At 55.4% G+C, this 19,388-nt stretch overlaps 4 protein-coding genes across 4 annotated transcripts; 1 reads left to right on the top strand and 3 right to left on the bottom strand.

The window, feature by feature from the left end:
* Nucleotides 1–1,967: 1,967 nt before the first annotated feature.
* C8A04DRAFT_25143 (glycoside hydrolase) lies at nt 1,968–3,245 on the top strand (the record flags this gene model as incomplete). Its single annotated transcript, XM_062779450.1, has 1 exon — nt 1,968–3,245. One exon carries the CDS (start codon nt 1,968–1,970, stop codon nt 3,243–3,245), a length of 1,278 nt encoding a protein of 425 aa, XP_062640319.1.
* Nucleotides 3,246–3,906: 661 nt separating this feature from the next.
* C8A04DRAFT_34509 (uncharacterized protein) lies at nt 3,907–6,976 on the bottom strand (the record flags this gene model as incomplete). Its single annotated transcript, XM_062782846.1, has 4 exons — nt 3,907–4,061; nt 4,095–4,292; nt 4,377–5,657; nt 6,973–6,976. 4 exons carry the CDS (start codon nt 6,974–6,976, stop codon nt 3,907–3,909), a joined length of 1,638 nt encoding a protein of 545 aa, XP_062640320.1.
* A 481-nt stretch (nt 6,977–7,457) lies between these two features.
* C8A04DRAFT_9321 (dihydrouridine synthase) lies at nt 7,458–9,249 on the bottom strand (the record flags this gene model as incomplete). Its single annotated transcript, XM_062785443.1, has 2 exons — nt 7,458–9,014; nt 9,097–9,249. The coding sequence occupies 2 exons, from the start codon at nt 9,247–9,249 to the stop codon at nt 7,458–7,460; spliced, it is 1,710 nt and encodes a 569-aa protein (XP_062640321.1).
* A 2,424-nt stretch (nt 9,250–11,673) lies between these two features.
* Nucleotides 11,674–14,417, bottom strand: C8A04DRAFT_34511 (uncharacterized protein; the record flags this gene model as incomplete). Its single annotated transcript, XM_062782847.1, has 4 exons — nt 11,674–11,721; nt 11,785–12,179; nt 12,247–13,207; nt 13,431–14,417. The coding sequence occupies 4 exons, from the start codon at nt 14,415–14,417 to the stop codon at nt 11,674–11,676; spliced, it is 2,391 nt and encodes a 796-aa protein (XP_062640322.1).
* Nucleotides 14,418–19,388: the final 4,971 nt, after the last annotated feature.

Raw genomic sequence — 19,388 nt, forward strand, 5'->3', positions numbered from 1 at the left:
GGCTCGCTGGGATCATCGAATGATCTTAAGGTATAATTCACGATCTCTACACTTATGGCCACTCACTGCAACTCTCTCAACAAGCAGTACAAGCAGTTGGCTACACCTCCTGTTGAGGCGCTCCGATCAAAGACTGATTCTGGGTCTGAACAACCGCAGGATGTCCACAGCAAAAAGGAGGATCCATCATGTCATATTTATGACGAATAATCGATATTTCTCCTCCTTTCACCCAATCGGTACCAGCTCAAAGTGCACTTCTTATTCCAGCCGCACGAGAACCCAAAAAGGAAGGAAGCGAAAAACTCCAAAGCCGGCTCCAGAACGGAAAGTGCAGAAACGCCATCCCACGGTGCATCGCCGAGTTGACGGAACAACACCCGGCAAGTCGTCACTTCTGGCGAGCTGGCGTATGCCCGGTCTGCCGAAGACCCAAGACATTGACAGATTGACACACTGGCACACACTTCCACAGTCCACGCAATCGCAGGAGCTCAAGAGTCCCATCCGAGAGCCAAAGGGGAAATCATCGACACCGAAGCAGCCAAATCTCCGCTTTCTTTCATCAACGCGCCCGTTTCATCTTCATGCCTTGCAGTCTTCGAATGCTTCGGGAAGTGTCCGGGAAGTGCGAGCAGCGAACCAGCGGGCGGACGGCGGTCGATAACGCAAGCTGCTCAGCGTCGCATTCCCGCTGCGTGTCACCCCGGTTTTGCATTTTTGATTTTTTTTCGTCGATACTTTTCTGCCGTGATGATCCATGATCGAGTGATCGACGGGAGCGAGCCAATATTTCCTCTCGCTTGAAGTCGTTTTCGAACTTGCCCGGCAGCCCGGCCGTCCATTTTTAGCCTCTGGGAAACCTTGGAAAGGATGTCCGGCCTTCTCCCGGCCTGATTCCCTCACTCGCATCTTTTTAGCCGGCATATATGGCCGCGTCGGCCGCGGCAGACCCGCGCGAGCCGTTGTTGCCGTGGGACCCGCTCGAAACCAACGTCCGGTTGCCATTCTATAGACACCTTGTATGGCAAAATGCTGATCCTCCATCTCCGACTTGTCGGCCACTCACCAGGCTTGCCTCTCTCCATGTGGGGGTCCACTCACTCACTCACTGTCCCATGTAGACTACGTCCCATGTCGACCACATCCCATGTCGACCACATCCCATGTCGACCACATCCCATGTACCATAGTACACTACTGTAGTATGAGTTGCATCTCAGACACGCAGGTCCGGCTCGCGGACTTACCAAGTGGTTGCATTAGCTCCCGGCCGTCCGCTTCGCACACCATCAGGTCTAGATCCCAAACTGGGTGGCCAAGACGACCACCTACCCGCCCTCCCTGGATTCTTCAAGGCATTGGCCAATGGATCCAGCTTGGGCTATACGGCTGAACATCGGTCCCATGAAGAAGACGTACCTGCAATGCTACCGCAGTGTTTGCGTTGCTCTGCTCCTTGTTTTCTGGAAAAATCCGCACATCACGGCCCGGGTTATGGCCAAGGAGGAGTGTACTGTGGGTAGAGTATAGCCTCTGCCCTGGATCGAAATCTCCGGCATGGCATGTTAGGTTTGCTCGATCCGTCGGCACTATGTGTGGTTACGTAGTGTATATGATTTCATCCGATCCCCCCTCTCCCCAGGGACGGTATCGTCTTCCGTCCCGTCTTCCCTCCCCTTGCTTCCCGCTCGTTCGTTCTCTGTGTGCATGCACACGGTAATCTACTCGCCTGCCCGCCAGGTGAACAGCTGCATTGTGCGGATTGTTTAGCCCTCTCGTCAGCCTCACTCGCCTCGCACACGTGGTTTCCGCTCACGGCCTTTGCCTGGGCAGGAACTTGGAGGAAAGTTTCCGATCTGAACAGTAAAGGTTCTCTTCTTCCTGAGAGTGCTCTTTTCTTCACGAGAGTGCTTTAGAGTACACCACTACTCGGCTCGCACTACTCTCTCGCAAGCAGCAACACAATGGCTTCGCAATTACACCCCCGGCCCCGGCCGGCCTCGCTGCCCTCGCTCTCGCTCTCCTCACTCCTCACACCGGCCATCGCCCTCCTCTGGGCCGCAACCCCCTTCGCCCACGCGGCCCCAGCCCTAACCGACGACTCCCAATGCGGCTGCTACCTGACCAACGACACGGACCACACCTACTTCACCGAGCACCGCTTCTTCGACTTCCGCAAACTCTCCGAGTACGCCCACGTCACCGACGTGATTGGCGATTTCGACAGCAGCTCCAGCGCCCCCGTAACCAGCGACTACTTCAAGACTCCCGAGTGGACCGACTTCTGGCTAATGGGCACATGGAACAACACCGGCGGCGCGTCCCGTCCAGGATCCTCAGTCGACATGGTCAACTCCCCGAATAACATCTACATCTCCCCCAATGACGATGAAGACGAAGACTCCGACTTCGACACCTACCTCACCCTGCGCACCCAACGCCTCTCCTCCTTCCAAACCTCCGCCGAAATCGAATCCGCCTCCTCCCACTTCAAATACCTCTCCCTCCGCATGCTCGCCCGCACCATCGGTTCCCCCGGCGCCATAACCGCCATGTTCACCTACCGCGGCGCGACCTCCCTAGCCCAAGTCCAAGAATCCGACCTCGAGATCCGCACCTCCGACCCGCGCAATCTCCTCCACTACACCAACCAACCGGCCTACACCGACGCCGGCGCCGTCATCCCCGACGCCACGCGCAACGCTACCATGCCCGATGGGCGCGACTGGTCGAGTTGGGCGGTGCATCGGTTGGATTGGACTCCCGGGTTGACGACGTGGTATGTGGATGATGAGGAGGTGGCGTCGATTGCGTTTCAGGCGCCGAGGGATGAGAGTACGGTTATTTTGAACGCGTGGAGTGATGGGGGTGGATGGACGGGGAATATGACGGTGTTTGATGCGGCGTTTTTGCAGGTGCAGTGGTTGGAGGTGGTGTTTAATAATTCCGAGACTGTGGCTTCCTCACAATACAACAAGCGGAATTTCTTGCATAGGCGGTATCCCGCCACCAACGACACAGGTCCGGGGGGCAATGGCACGGCGAATGGGACCGTGGCTGGGTGTGTGGCGGTTTGTAGTGTGGACCGCTCGCCGGAGCTTGGGAAGCCCGTGATGCTGTGGAACAATGCGGGCGTGCCGGTGAGGATGCGGGCGACGACGAATGGGGGGAAGTTGTTGGGGTGGGTGCCTGTTGGGTTGGCGGTGGGGATGGTGTTGTTTTCCACGGGGTTTTTCGTCTAGGTATCTAGATGCCTTAACTTGCCTGGCACCTAGGTAGTCAGTCAGTGAGTTGGGGGTGAAGAAGGAGGTATAAAAAGGGCGGAACTGGTTGTTGAAGGCGGTTGGCGTTCTGGTTTAAGGCGGTTATTTGCTTTTCTGCTTTTCTCGCTGGCGTATGTATCATTCGTTTGGTTTGGTTGTGTTTTTTGCTGTATATGTACATGTCTCTCGCTCTAGTCGTGTCAAGATGGTTTTCGGTTTGGTTTTGGTTAAATCAGGGGAAGATACCCTGCAGCAGTTTGGTCAAGTTTAGACATGACGGTCGTTTCTGTCGAATATCAGCCCGTGTCCATCATCTCTTGGATGTAGAATCGTTTCGAATAAGCCAGACCAAAAAACCGTGAAGCCAAGACATTGAAACAAAGCATTGATAAACCACAGATATGTACACTATTGCCTCCCATCCTCAGCCCGTCGATATCCAACCATCCATCGCATCTGCAATGCGGAACCCATAAAGTATACAACCAAGAAGACAAAACTAGAACCATCGTAAAAAAAAATAGGAAACAAGAGAACCAAAAGTAAGAAAAGAATATTAAACCAAAACCAAACCCATGACCCGGGGTATCGTAACATCCATCCATCCATCCATCCATCCATCCATCATCCATGTTATACATCAACCCCCCAACGACGTCTTCACAACCCCCCGATACGACCACTGCAGCGGCGCCAACGCAAAAAACTCCCACTGATGCACGACCCCATTAACAACGCCAAAAACCCGCTTCTGCGAGTTCCCCGCGACGGCATCAAACTTGGGGTCCTCAGGGCCTGCTCCCGAATTTTGGTTACTGCTACCATTACTATCTCCGGCGCCGTTATCATCGGCGTCCAGGAGGTTGGGCGGTTTCAGCCCGCTCCAGGACGCGGCGTCGGGATCCCACAGGCGGATTTCGAGATCCCGGTCCGGGTCGACGCTGATGACCATCATGTGGATGAGGTCGAAGGAGAGGGCGGCGATGTTGGGGCGGGCGGGGTCGGGGGCGTAGCCTGTTGAGACGCCTATATGTACATACCATGTTAGTGTACGTCCAAAGGGGCAAAAGGGATGAACAAGAAGAAAGAAAGAAAAGGAAAGAAACCCACCCCTAGTCCACTTCTTCACCAACCCCTCCGCATGCATCTCCTGCAACTCCCCCTCCTCATCATAAAACAAACTCCACCTCACATCCGTAATATTATGCCCCTCCCCCTTCGCCACGCTCGCTAACCCCACCGCCGACCCCCTCGGCGCCGGCCCAATCGGTATCTCCATCGGCTCCCAATCATCCGACCTCGTCACCGCAACCACGCCACCTTCCCCCTGATACGCAATCGCCAACCACGGATAATGCACCTGACAATCGATACTCACTCCACACTGCGGCCGGAGAGTGGCCAATTGGGATCCTTGTTGAGCGGTGACGAGTTTGGTGCTGCCGAGGAAGCCCTGGCGCCAGGAGGTGGTGAGGGACGGGTCTTCGGAGGTGATGAGTTCGCGGATGGAGTTGCCTTTGGTGAGGAAGTAGACGCGGGTTTGGAAGGTTGGGTTGGTGTAGGTGTGGGCCGCGATGGGGGTTCCCGGGATGAGGTCGAGGTTGAGGCCGGTGGAGGCGAGGAGACGGGAGATGGAGAGGGTGGTCCAGGTTTGGTTTTGGGAGTCCCAGAGTGAGACGGCGAGGTCGAGGTTGGCGGCTTGGAAGAAGACGTATTGGTGGATGTTGTTGGAGAGGTCGGTGTAGTTGGTGGCGGCTAGGGAGGTGTTGTGGAAGAGGGTTGATGAGGGGTCGCTTCCGCCTGTTGAGTTATTGTTCCCATTGTTCCCGTTGGTCCCGTTGTTGTTGTTGTTACCGTTACCACCACTACTCCCACCGTTACTATCCCCAGCCGGAACCCCCGAAGACGTCGCAGTCCGCCCATCCGACGACGCTTTCAACCCAACCCCAAGCCCAACCCCCAACGCAATACCCACCACCAACAACGCAACGCCTATAACCAAAATCACAAACGTCCGCTTCCTCATCCCCCATATCCTCACCCCATCCCCCCCATTCCCATTCCCACTCCCGCCAGGTCCCCCATCCCCCCCAGGTCCCCCAGGTCCACCAATCCCCCTCGCCCCATCCACATTATTATAACTCCCGTACCCCGAAGACGGCGTATACTGACCAATACCATGACCATTCTCAGGCGACCAAGGCAAAGGCGAGACCCCATACCCCATCGACACCGGCGCGAGGTGTTTCTCGCGCTCAAAGGCGGATTGTGCGGCTTGAGGGTGGTCGGAGGGCACGACCTCGGGCAGGGCGTAGTGCCGGTCGACGGCCTCGGGGAGGTTGGCGTCGGGGTCGGAGGGGTGGGACCCGGGGGGCCACCAGCCGGGGGGTGCTTGTTTTGAGGACATTGTAGTCTTGTTCGGGGCGATTGGTGATGTTGGTGGTGGTTGTTTGCTTTCGGCCGGTTAAGCTAGGTCTGGGTGTTGGTCGGTTTCAATTCGTTGAATTCGTCAATTCGACAAAACACCACAGACGCGATATTTCCCGATCATCAATTGTCGCGTGCTGCCGGGTGCGCAATTGCGAATTAGCCGGATCGGTCGCGGCGATGAACGTCAACAACAGCGATAGCGACAAACAAACCACCCACAGAAACGAGCGACAACTCGCGACAACCAGCAACAACCTGCGGAAAAAAAGAGGGGACAGAAGCAGAAACCAAAACCCCCGAAGCGAAATGGTGTTCTCCCCCTCTGTCTTGTCTGTCAAACCTGGTACCTAAAGCCTAAAGCAGTCGATCCACGGCACAGCAATGGGACTGTCCACCCCGTCCCCCGTCCCCTGCGCCTCGCGGTCGATGGAGAAAATGCGAGCAGGGGGGCGGCTCGGCGCGGGCAAGACCGGGGCGGGCAGAACAGACCTCCGATGGGCATTGGCATTTGGCATTTGCTTGGTATTGGCATTGCTTGGGTATTGCTGTGATTGGCATCAGCAGGAGCACGCGAAGTCAGCACAAGGTCAGCAAGGTTTCACACACACACACCGGCAGCGGCAGCGGTTATCAACAGGGTTCGGTACCAGTCAGGTTGGGGATCCTTCTTGTCGTGGCACGGCTGAATGGTTATTGTTGGTGGTTTGGAGAGGAAACAAATGATCGGGTTATGGGACGGTTGATCTCGAGATTGAACAAGTTCCCTCGTTGAGGGATTGAAGACACAAAGCTGAACCGCCAATGCAAACCCCAGAGCGTACACTAAAACATTGAATTGAAGCAATCCCAAACTCTAAACCCGCGATAACATAACACATCAATCAACGCCAACAAATGCCATTCAACCCCCCAGAAACAACAGAAACAACCCCAAAAGGTTAAAAAGATACAGACCGCAAAACGAAACCAGGTTCCCTTGCGCTGCCGGAGCTTCCGACCCAGGAGGCTAAGCCGTAAAGGGTAAGTGTTCCTGGGCGGTTCGTCCACTCTTTCTCCACACCTTTTTGCCTTTTTCAGACCAGGCCAAACTCCGGATAGAACTGCGCGGTTGAAGAGTTGGATGATATTTACATTTCGAGAGTGAGGGAGAGGTGGTAGGTGAGGAAAAGGAAGATAATGTTAACGGGCGAAAGTAGAAAAAAATGACAAGGAACGGTGAATTGGGAGTGGAAAGCAGGCGGTGTTAGGTACGGTCTTTTAACCCCGGAAAACGGACCCATCTCGGCCGAGGAGACACTTGATAAGATCAATAGCAACGTTGACAGTCCCTAACGCCCTCAAAGCAGCTCATAAATGCTGAACGAAACGCCGCTCACATGCTTTCAACTCCTCAACGGACAACTCTTTTTCGACGTTCAGACCCTCGCCTTCAATACAGCGCGTGTCAAGCATAGGATCATATCAACGGCATGAATGCTGTGCTTTGTTCGTATGTTTGTGTGTTTTTATTGTGTTTAGACCCCGAGCTCCTGGTTATCATACCTCGGCTAGTTTCTCCGTCGTGGTTCTGGTCCGACCAGGGCGAGTTCAAAGATGTCCACTCCTATCACCGGTTCCAACGCAGTCCAGATATGCAAGGACCACAACCTACGGGACGCGCCAGACCTCGATGAGACCTGTACTTTCATCCACCCTCTTCATAAGGCGGGCAAAGTAAAGAACGTTGACCAGCATGGCTCAGAATGCAAACCGAAAGCCGGCTCACCCACTAACCAGCTCGCTCGACGGATAACTCGTCTTCTTCTCCAACGACTCCGTAACCGCCGCCGTGTCCCCAACCACCTTAGCCTCCTCCCCAACTCTCCCTTTCCCCCCTTCCACCTCCGCCCCCTTACTCTTCTTCCCCCCGTTCCCACCCTCCTCCTGTCCCTCCATCTCCGCCGCAACCCTCTTCCTCTCCTTCTTACTCAACGACACCGCCCCCTTCGCCAGCGCCTCCTTAGGCAACGGCCTAATAATCGGCTGCACCACCCACCACGGCCGTTTACAAACCCTCACCGCTCCCGCCGAGCTCTCCGGATCGGCCTCCTCCTCTGCCGTCGTCGTCGGCATATCTGCCTCAACGCTCTGTCCGTCTGTACGTTCGTACTCTAGCAGACCCTCGGCTACTTTCTTCTCGACCATGAGCGCCAGCGCTTCGTGCATCTCGATGGCGCCCATTCGGGCCTTGGCGAGGGCGTTGCGGACGTCGTGGTGCCGGGAGACGAGGTGGCGGAGGAGGTGGAAGAGGTGGGGTTGGACGCTGTGGAAGTTGGGGCCGCTGCCTGGTGGTGGTGTTGTTGTTGTTGTGCTTTCTGCTGGGTTGTTGTTGTCTTTGCGTTTTTTGTTTGGTTTTGCGCCGGGTTCGGGCAGTCCCGGTAGCACGGTGGGGACCTCGTCCATCCAGGCTGTGTCGTCACCGGGGATGAATAGCGGGCGCCGTTGTGGTGGTGGCTGGCCCAGGGCGTATTGGTGGAGGATGTCGAGGTACCGGCGTAGGACTTCATCCACGCGCCATCCGCCTTTACCGTCTTTCCCGACCCAGTACCCGCGGGGTTCTTCACCAACCGGCGGGGGCGGGGTGAAAATGGCCGGGTTGCTGAGGTTGCCCTCGGCGCTCATGATGCCATCCGCCCCCGTGGCAGCCAGGCACTTATCAATGTCCTCGTACTGCAGGATATTCCCGTTCGCGAAAAGGACCGTTTCCGGCGGGAGGTTGTCGCGCAGGTACCGGATCATCTCCCAGTTCGCCAGACCCGTCAAGTGGCCCTTTTGCTCGCGCAGCCGCCCGTGCACCGTCAGGATACTCGCGCCCGCGCTGAGCACCTTTTGCGCATACTGCAGCGTGGCCTCCTTCGTCTCGAGGATCCGGATCTTGGCCGTGACTGGGATATCCAGATGGTCATGCAGCGTTTTGATCAGCCGGTAGATCAAGTCCTGGTCTTCCTGCAGAAACGCCCCGTAGTGTCCCTTCCTTGCGATCCCCTGGGGACAGCCCAGGTTAAGATCGACCGCGTCGCAGTATGGGGCGGCTTGTTTTGCTGCGCTGAGGAGTGCGTCTGGGTCATTGGCGCAGAACTGCACGAACAAGGGCCGGTCGATGGCTGGGTTGCCGTCGAGGTAGGGGGTGGTGTCGGAACCGGGTTTTGTGGGTTGGAAGTGCTGCGCGCGGTACTTTTCGCTGTCGCCGAACATTCGGGCGTGGAACATGGGGGAGTATGCGAGCAGGTTGGTTTGCTGGTCGGCGGGGACGAAGGATCGCGAGAGCATGCGCCAGGCCTAGTGAGGCAGAGTGTGTGGTTAGTGGTCGGTCGGTGTCCTGCTGTGAGGAGTGTTGCAAGCTGTGCTACCGAGCACTCACAAATTCAGACTGGTCCACCATCGGCGCCACAATGTACTTGGGCGAGCCAATGCTCTGGTAGAATGCGCGGCCGTGAAGTTTCGGTTTCTTCACCCCCGCCGTAGCCGGCGCTCCAGCTGGTGGTGGGGGTGGTGGTGTCGCATCGGAGGCCATGGGGAAGAATCGAAAGAACGGGCGAGCTGACGATGCCCGCGCAATCGCCGCGCGGAATGCCGATATCAGGGTCCGCGCCACTGTCGCAACTCTGGGGCACAAATTATGGTGTTCTCAAACAGTGTGTTATGAAATCTACAGCAGATCTTCAATCGTTATGCTTCGTTCCGTAGGTGGTTGACAGATCTTCCATCGTAATCGCAAAAAGAAAAAAAAAGTTAAAGCCCCTCCGCCTTCTCTGCAAGGCTGAGAAACCCCGTCCTCCGCCTCTCCCCATTGGCCAACCAGACCCCAGACCCGCGGGGATGATGCAGGGTTCCCACCTGTCACTTATCTCCGATCGCACAACCCCTGAGCGCTCCCCAAGACCCACAAAACCCACAAGCGGAAAGAAACCGCATATGCCGCAGACGACCAAAAGGGACGAGAAAAACCTCGTATCCGTCTCGCCTGGTGACCAACTCAAGAAAACTATGCCACCCTCCTCAGAATGAATGAGATGACTCGAAACCCCCTCTTTCATTCCTTACCAGGCCCCCCATTTCCCACTTCGTCAGAAAACCCATCCCTCCCTCCAGTACAGTCTCAAACGCTGTACATACCATGCCATACCATACCACATGGTTCACCACAACCTCCATCCGCCCTATCCAGTTCTATCCTATCAACAAGAACAGAACAGGACGGAACGGTGCACTTCCCGCTCCTTAACCAACCTCCCAACCTACATCCACAGTAGTTCGTTAGCAATGACCAAGAAAAGACACTGCAGTAGCCCCAAACCCTTCAGCTACCCCCTCACCCAACCAAAACCATCCACACACTCTTTCTCTTTCTCAAAACAGCAAAAACAGGACACGTCACGACAACAGAACAATGCACGTCAGCCCTGCCGCGAATACATCCGACACACATGTACACTACTGCACTACACTAGCTCACCCGAATCGAAAACCGTTGCGAGAGAACCCTGAAACTCGAGTGTTTTTCCCTGCACAGGAGGGAACGTTGACACTAAACTAGTTTAGTGTATCATGTAGGCTTTGGTGGAGGTTTTGTTTCAGTTCCGCTAACGTTTAGAGAATGTATTAGAAAATTGATTCTCGTGGTTGGAGGAGATTCGATCGGGGTTTGTCTCAGAACACTGCAACCTTGGAAGTTGAGAAATGGGGTAGGTTTGTGTAGTGTAAATTACCGTAACACCAGTCTCAGACAACTGAACTGAGACAAAACCCCACACCATACCACAACCAACATCCGGTAACAAACACTGGAGTTATTTGAAATGGCCAGCATGTAGGGGGAACATAACAAGGGATGAAGTTTACAACTGGGCTAATTCATCCGCAACTACTGTACGTACTTAATCACAGGGAATACAAGGCAAGCAAGGCGCAAGGCACAAAGCACAAGGCACAGGGCACAAAGCACAAGACAAGACACAATACAAGGCACACACACAAAACAAAATCCACACGAATTCTCAATTAAGCCTCCACTCCCAAACACTAGCAGTACCAGAGAGCAAGAATAGATACAATGCGGTCGAGGCAACAACAACAATAACAAAATGGACATGATGGAATGATGACCGCTCCAGGAACAGAAAAAACAGCAGCATCATGAGAAGAAACACAGGAACACAATAGAGAGTGAGTGACAAGGATTTTATTCGAGACAATGAGAGGGAATGAACACCAAAACACAAGAAGATTTTGTTTTCGCTTGGAGAGAAAAAAGACGGAATGAGAAAACAAGAAAGCATGGGACAGGTCCGGGAGGGTCCGGGAAAAGAGCACCAGAAAGATGAAGATGGAACAAAAACAAGACGAAGAGGCTGTCATGTGCCGAGGACACCGCCGTGTCGCCCTCTCGTGGTCCAAACCCCGATCCGCCCCACCGTCCCCTTTCCGTCTCATGCTGTTGTGTCAACCAACCTACCACAATCAGGTAGGTCGAGAACCTGCCCGCCCTCCATCATTGAGACCAGTTCCCGGAGCCCTATATGTGCCTCCATCGTCTTCTTTTATCCTTTTCAATCCGCGATACCATCCGGGCAGAAGACGTTGCGTGGGCGGGGGGAATAAATCCAAGCATAAAGGTGAGCGGGTGTCGTGGGGGTGATGTGTAATTAATGGGATCGCTGTGCTGCGCTGTGTGCAAGAGGTCTAGCTGCAAAGAGCTCTCTCGATGATCAGAAATGCGGAAGGGCCGCAAACATGTAAAAATGAACAGATAAAAATGAACGCCGCGACACCGTACTATGCTAGAAAACACCGCGAGAACGAGGGAAAAAAAACGCCGCGGAAAATGTAAAACCCGCTCATATACACGACAATAGAGCGGCATCGTCTTCCTGTGTCTTTTGAGGAGAGAAAACGAGCCGAGAGGTGTTGGTGGTACGGTTGCCCTTCACTGGCATCATTAGAAGAAGTGCGTGTAGATCTTCGAGTTTTCGTGAACCTCCATTTCCTACACGGGTGTTAGTGACACTAAAAAAATTCCAACATAAACATTGGAAGCTTGTAAACTTACCATCTTGAAGGTGTTCAGCTCCTCCTTGATCTGCTGAGCCAGCATCGGGGTGAGACGGTTGCAAGTCGCTATCTCGCCGCGCCGGTCATACTCCTGGCTGGGCCACGTCTCAAAGAAGGCGAGGCGTGGACTGAAGGTAGCGTTGCGCTTGACGACGCTCTGGGGAGTACCCGGCGAGCTCTTGCTGTCTTGGCGGAGCCGGAGAGCCGAAACGAAGTAATCCTCGCTGCCAATCGTCACAGTCCCTGTCCGCCGGTGACCTTGCGAATCCTCATTAGGCGTGCTCGGGGCGGTGGAGCTAGGAGAATCTGTCACCGAGGGCACGCTCGGGAGATCAGAAGCGGAGGTCTTAGCGTCCGACGGCCGGGGCGAGGGGCTCGAAGAGCCTGTACGATCTGTAATACGGGGGTTAGGGTACAACTTCCCACTGCAAGAATACCGAAATCACGAGTTGTAACTTACGCTTCAGAATACCCTTCCGAACAGCGGCAAGGACCTCAGCACGTTCCTTCTCACCTCCAACGATGCTCTTACGCGGCCCAGTGCTGTCCGTTCCTGAGCTCCCCACGCGCTCCGGCTCGGGCACCGGCACCTTGGCTGCATCGATCGAGTTCCGCTCCAAGCGGGGAAATCCAGTGCCACCACCCTGCGCCTTGGGGTCGGCGCTGACGTTGACAAGCTCCCGCTCGGCCTCGGCAGTGATCATAGACACGGCGGGCTGCGGGCTCTCTGGAATCGCATCGGGTGGTGGTACGCCGACGACAGACTTGGGCCGGAAGAGGCCAACAAGCGATCGCGTGCCTTTCTTCATTCCACGACCCATCTTGCGGATCATAATAGAAGCCGAGGAGGCAGTCGAAGAAATGGACAGATTGTCGGTCGAGCCATGGAAAAACCGTCCTCCAGCGTAAATGTTGTTGCCAATGCCGGCAGCTTCTTGCCGTTCAGCGATCCGCGCTTGCTCCTCGTCATAGGCCTCGTCAGGGTTGCGGTCCTTTTGGAGTTTGGCAGCGCCATTCTCCGCAGTTTCTGCCTCGCCTGCAGCCTTGCGAAATTCGGAAGCACTGCCAAATGAAAACGCCCTCCGGAGTCGCGACGTCTTGCTCTTAGGCCGCCCGCGCTTCTCGTTAATCGCCGTTAATTGCCTAACTGCCGGACTCTCGAAACGAGGTGTCGACGGCGCTTCTTGCGCAACGGGCTCGGTGCCCTCTACGGGCTGGCTAGTTTCCGCCGCCGCATCCATAGCCGCGGGTGTTGAAAGGGGCGACGGTTTGGCGGTGCGGCTGGCGTTGGCGTTGGCGGCATCGGTCGGTAAAGTCGGTGGTGGAACATTGGCGAGAGATGCGGAATCCGGTTGGGAAAGAGCAGCATGTTCCGGGGAAGCAGGCATGGTGGGGTTAACGGTGGGGTCAGGGTTGGCAGACTGGTTTCGTGGGGGAAAGCGAGCCCCGTGTTAGTGGTGAACGGCAAGAAAGATACGGGGAGGGGACGGCGCATGATTGGACAATCACCGTTGAAGATGTTGCAGCCCATGCAGCCCACCTGGGCAGACTTGGAAGAGGGGAGGGGTTACAGGAGGAAGGGGACGCTAAAACGTAAAACACCCTTCAAATAATGTGGAATAATGTGGAAATAGAGGAACTTACAGAAGAAGAGGGGGCGACAACATTTGCCCCAGCACTTCGGCTGCTCGCGGGCCGCTCATCATTGCTCGTTTTGTCGGCAGCCAAATGATTGCCAGTTTTTCCAGCCTTGTCCCCCAAATCAGCGCTCTTGGGGCGATTAATGTCTTCCGGCTGCAGCAGTTGCTGGTGCTGCTGCTGGAGGTCGTGCGGGGTCGGACGGAGGGGGAATCCGGGAGAATCCAACGCTGGCATGCTGCGCCGGCGGACCCTCTTAATTTCGTGCTGGCCCTGGGCAAATGCACTATCATCCACCGCTGAACCCGATACGGAACCGACAAAACTATTTGGCCGGTTTGCCATGGCAGAGGGTACTGGCCGTAGTTGTGAGCCAGATGGTGTGGTTGACGAGCTGTTCGAATCCGCACGCAGCGCTGTTCGCCTATATCTCTCCGGGGTCGCCCGAATAGGGGCTGCTGGAGCAAGCGACGGTTGGGACGATGCCCCGTTGTTTGTGTGGGAGGATCGTGGTGCGGCAGCAGTCCTCCTCGCGCCGGGAACCGGCAAGCCCGAGTCATCGCGGGAGCCAGCGCCGCTATGCAAACCGTAGTTCGCAGTGCTGGGCAGGTTTGTCATGGACACGCTGGCCGAATAGCGGGAACGGCCCGCAGCGGGCTGCAGGTAGTCAAATTGCTGGATAGTGGGGACTGCTGGCGAAGACGACGTCCGCTGCGCCCTTGGTGGCTGCCACGATGCCAAAGGGTCAAAAAGAGGTGCGTTGTTCAGGGCGTACGGTTGTTGAACGGTGGCCGCGCCTCCTCGGTAAACCACGTGCGTGGTGGTTGCGGACGGAAGTCCGTGGATGCTATGCCTGTGGGAACCACCAGGTACATACTGTGTCACTGGTTGAGCCGCAAGTGACTGCAGCATTCCTGAGGCCGACGAGGGACGTGTTTGCAGCACCGTGACAGTCCCAGACTGCTGGGGGTAGCCTTGGACGAGTGCAGCCATGGCGAGTGGTGGGTGGTATAGGTCAACGCAAACAACGCGTTCTCAATAGTGATTTGCACCTTTCCAAGGTGAAGTTGGCCCAAAGAGCGACGGTAGGTAGCTCCAGGAAAGGGAGAATGTCTACCTCGTACAACGGTTAGCTCAACCAGTAGACAATAGCGGCACAGCCGTCGAGTCAAAGGTATTGTGCTTCGTTTGTGAGCTGGTTGCAGCGCCACAAGCGTGCGTGCTAGCTGCAGCTGGCAACTCGCTACTTGCAGCCGGGAACCCAGAGCGAGCGTGGAACGAGATCACGTACCTGCCGATCGCTGGTGCGGGACAGAAAAGTAGGGGGAATGAGGTAGTGGGACGAAAACCTCCCACGTTCGGTGATACCGTGAATTTCGAAGGACGCCTGCGGCCAAGGGAGAACGGATTGCCCAATATCCCGAAGAAAAAGAGGCCCACTGTTACCGCGGACGGCTCGTTGAGTCGAGATTTGGTCGGGGTGTTGAAAGTGAGGGGGGAACGAGAAACACAGTGCCTGTTACTGACAACTGCAAGATTGCTCGTTACTAGCGGCACATTGGAGGAATCCCAGGTGTTGTTGGTGCCGTGGTTGGTGCAGACGGAGCGAGCGAGTCGAATATTTTTTTTCGGGGGTTTGGGGTCGACCTGTTGGGGGGAAGGTCGCGTAAGGCGCGTGGAAAGGCGCTCGGCGAAGGGATAGCGGGAAGGCAAAAGGAAAGCCGATACTGGATAGTCGTGACAAGGGAAATTTCGAAGGAGATGCAAGCAGGGAAACGGAACGGGTGGAGAGAAGAATCGAAGACGCGGCGGGAGTTGTCAAATGAGGCGAGGCACGGAGAAGGAAGACGAGACGCCGCGACAAATGCTCGGGGTGTGTGGGTTGGTCAGTCGGGGGTCGGGAGGCTTCGAAGCGGCTCAGCAGCCCACCTGAAGAAAGCGGCCTCGCAGGTTGAAAGCGAGAGAGAAAAGAAAGAATGGAAAAAGAGGATGTTCGAATCGGAAGGCGAAGGGGCACGTGGGGAGTGGTGAAGTGACGACACAAGAAAAAGAAAGACTGAACGATAGGAGGGTGTTGAGCGAAGGTCGAGGAATGGAAGTTTTGGCTGGGGGAGAGACAGGCAGAGACGGGCCAGACTGCCACGGCAGCGGGCAGCAGTGGTGTGCACACGCCAGCATCCCCGGAAACGATTCGGTCCTGCGCCCAAAATTCCAAGACATCCCATGCAGCTCCACCCGTCGGGAACTCCACTGGCACAGCAAATCCGGGCCGCCCGTAACGTATCATGAATGACGTGTATTTCAATACGCCGTATTTGACCCCGTACCATAGTACACTACACAGACTACAATACTGCGGTCGAACCGGCAAGCACTGGTGTCAATCTTGAGTGAGAGACAACTGGCAGGGCTCATGTCATTCATTTTTGAATGATAAGTTGCGGATTGAAACTACAAGACGGCCTCCCTCTCACCACGGTTGAGAGGTTGGTCTGCCCTCGGCTCACAAGGACTAATCTCTTTTACCCTTCTCCGCCAGCTTACAATATCTGTTATTCTTATCTACTTGAGCTGATACTGCCTTGTTTCAGCCATCCCATCCTCGACACTTTTCCCGTTAAACGGCCTCTGTAGCAGGGAGCTTCCTCGTTACAAGGCCCGTCCGGACACGTTGATACGGTGTCGAATCGTGGTACAGTATGACGCCTGGGAGGGATTGGCCGGGGTAAGAGGTGGAAAATGACGGGACCTGAGGCATTGACCCCAAGCCCGCGCTAGCAGCCCCCCTGGGTAAACCCCTCCTGCGGCCAGAAGCGCATCTGCGCCAGGGGAAGGAAGGACCCCATGTTGTCTCCGATGCACACCAAACAAATCGGCTCAGCCAACTCATTTAATTTGGATCATCGCAGGCCAAAGCATCCCCCCAGATTTGCCATCTCGGCCCTGCGACAACGCTGAGGTCATATCGACTTGGTTGTCTCCTCTTTCTCGGCGAGTTCTTCCAGATTATCTTGTTGCTCACGCACACGCGGTTTGTCAATTTCGTCCTGCTTTTGACTTTTTTACTGTGGACTTCCAGTCTTCCACGGCTCTTCCACCCGGTCCAGGATGTTGATTCTGGCCACACAAGGATGACGCCCCAGCGGGGGACCCGGTCTGTCAGGTACCGAATGGAACACGAACTGGCGGGCGAGCAACAAATCGCGTTCGCGGGCAGCCGGGCTCGCACCCTGGAGTCTTGCTTGGACATGGCTGAGAGCCTGAGATGGAGTAGATGGCTCTGGTCTCCCTCGCTCTCGCGCTCTCTCTCTCCCTGCGCATTGCCTGCGCAACAGAAACGAGATGCCCGCACCCCCTGTCAGCTCGTGTTGCATCCAAACGTCCACTGGGGAAGGGAATGTTACCACAATTGATGGAGAAATTGATGGCGAAATTGGTGGAGCCTCACCGCTCGCCGCAGGAGCAACAAAGGGCTCCGTCGCCTGCAATTCGAGAATCATCATCAGTCAATTCAACAGACCCTGCAACGAAGCGTGGCGGTGTTGTGTGTTCTGATGATGCTTCCCATCTCGCATCGCGAACTACCGTTTCACTCTAACATCACAAATGACCGAATCTCCGAACAAAATCACCGTCCTAATTATCCCTTTTAGTCCCGAACGGGCTGGAGTGAGCGGCCCCGAGCCCCATCCAAGACGGCAGGCGGCGGGAGCTGCATGGAAAAGGAGAGAATGGGATTCCCACAACAAACACGCCGCCACCAAGCGAGGATGGACGCGCGGGCGCGCCGAGACGGCCGACTTGCAGCTCACCCCTCATGCAACCCCATGAATCAGTCCAGTTACGACTGCTACAAGTCCAGCGGCGGTTACCCGAAGGACGGTGAGTGGCCTGGATAGTTTATTTTTCCCAGGAGGTCCGACTACTGGGCGGCTCAACTCTTGCAAATCGCGAACGCAAAGCAACGCAACGCCGCGTCCCTTTTCTCCGGCCTCGGGTTTCGGCTCTCCGCACCGCATCGCATCACCAGTAGTTGATGTTTTTCGAGACAACAACTCACTTCACAGGCGCTGCCTGACGAAGGATTTGCAGGGCTTCCGACTTGCCCAGCAGTGTTGAATCTTGCTGTCTCCCATGTCCCTTCAACGACACAGGAAGAGGCCAAAACGAGCGAGACGAACCTCAAAGTTGCAATTCCAAGAAGTGACCGTTATAATAAGCAAAACCTCCCTCGGTTGGTAGAACCTCAAGCTTGTTTCTTCCCGGCATTCTGCTGCGGCCTCGTGGGGGAGGCCACGCCAAGAATAACGAACTCTCCCTGTTTCTTAACTGCGACCCTAACGGGGACAGTCGGCTTGACGGTGGCCTCGAAGTGGTGGGTTACATGCAGCACGGCCATGGCGACCACGACCCCGAACTGTGCCGCGGGAAGACACGACGCCGACGCCGACGACGACAAACGACGACAGCTAGGCCAAGATCAACGCCATCCGTTTTCTGCAACAGACAAACCTAGGAACTTCTGGTTTTCGTTGTCATAGTTCAGCCCACTTTCTTGAGTCTGATTCGAGCCGCAGCGCCTTGATCTGTACTCTATCGGTTGACGGGTGAACACCGCAAGTCACAAAGATCAGGTAATGCCTAACTCGTCAGTCCAAACGAGGAAAATACGTTGGCGCTCATCCGAGTCCCTTCAGGCTGCATGCATGCCGCATTTCAGCTGTTCTTTGGAGATAGACCGGCCCCGACTTGGGATTAAGCCCCGCTCTCCGAGTCGTACATTCATCCAGCCTCTATGCCGTCCGATTCGTACTTGTTACGGACTCATGTTCACCGCAACTCCGAGTTTGAATATGCGCCGCAGCAGCTCTGCTTTAGGTCTACGGGCACGAATGTTGTTCTAGCGTTACCGGAGAAGGGCAGACAAAGAGTCCGCTGAGCCCCGGGTTTCTTTTCTTTCAGACTCCACCAAACCTTAAGATGAACCGCCTGTTCATCAGATATCAGAGCCTGCCGGGTCATTCCAGTGACGATATCAGACGAACCAGTTCTCATCTGCACGTCAAGTCCCAAGTTACGCCAACCTCTCAACACCGCCATCTAGGTCGACATGTTATGTCATGTAAACCGATCTTGTCTCAAACAAACTCGTCAACTCGTACCCCATCCACGCAAACCGTCTCAGCCCTTCGAACCACCTCTCCCAACCAAATCCGTAAGTTTAAACGCCAGCTGGCGCGTCTTTTGATACTGTCGTACACGCCAAGCGCCCGACAAGCCCGAACAACGAACCGCCTCCTTACGTACACTAGACTGTAACATGCATGGTAGTCGCCAAGTCGGCGCTTGGGGAGGCGGCGCCGGGCAGACTCAGACTTTGTCTCAAACCCCCCGCATAAATTCGGGTAGGTCAAAGGATGGGATACGCGAGAGAGGCTGGGAAAAGAGAGACAGATGGTTTGAGACCTTGGCTCTGGTGGCGAGCTGATGGTGATGAGAGAAAATCTTCCGATTCGTTCAGATTAGACACAAAGTCTTTTGTTCTAGTTCTGGTTTTTGTGTACTACAAAGGCATTCGCAAGCAAGTGATGGGGCGGTGGGTGAGTGAGTGTGTTTGACGAACGCCCTGTTGTGATGGGATGTTGTGATGGGATTTGTGTCCCGCTGAAAGGTATGCGGTGCGTACTGCGGACTGCATAACTACGTACACGGGAGTGACGGGAGTGAGGCGGAATGTAACAGGGAGCAAAAAGTCTCCATGATGTCGGAGTCCGCGCTGTCGACTCCGCGCCTAGTGACTAGACTACACTACCTGATCTACTTGTATCTAGGTTCGTTGTATGTATGGGATAGTGTTGCAGTTACAGATATACCATAGCTCATAGCCGCCGCGTCCAGAATTCGGCATCAACCAAACTGCGGAAGAGTATGGATTTAGAAATGCCGAAGCAACCCCCTCCTCGC

This window comes from Dichotomopilus funicola, assembly GCF_033296635.1.
Source record: "Dichotomopilus funicola strain CBS 141.50 unplaced genomic scaffold C8A04scaffold_5, whole genome shotgun sequence".
NCBI classification, from domain to species: Eukaryota; Fungi; Ascomycota; class Sordariomycetes; order Sordariales; family Chaetomiaceae; genus Dichotomopilus; species Dichotomopilus funicola.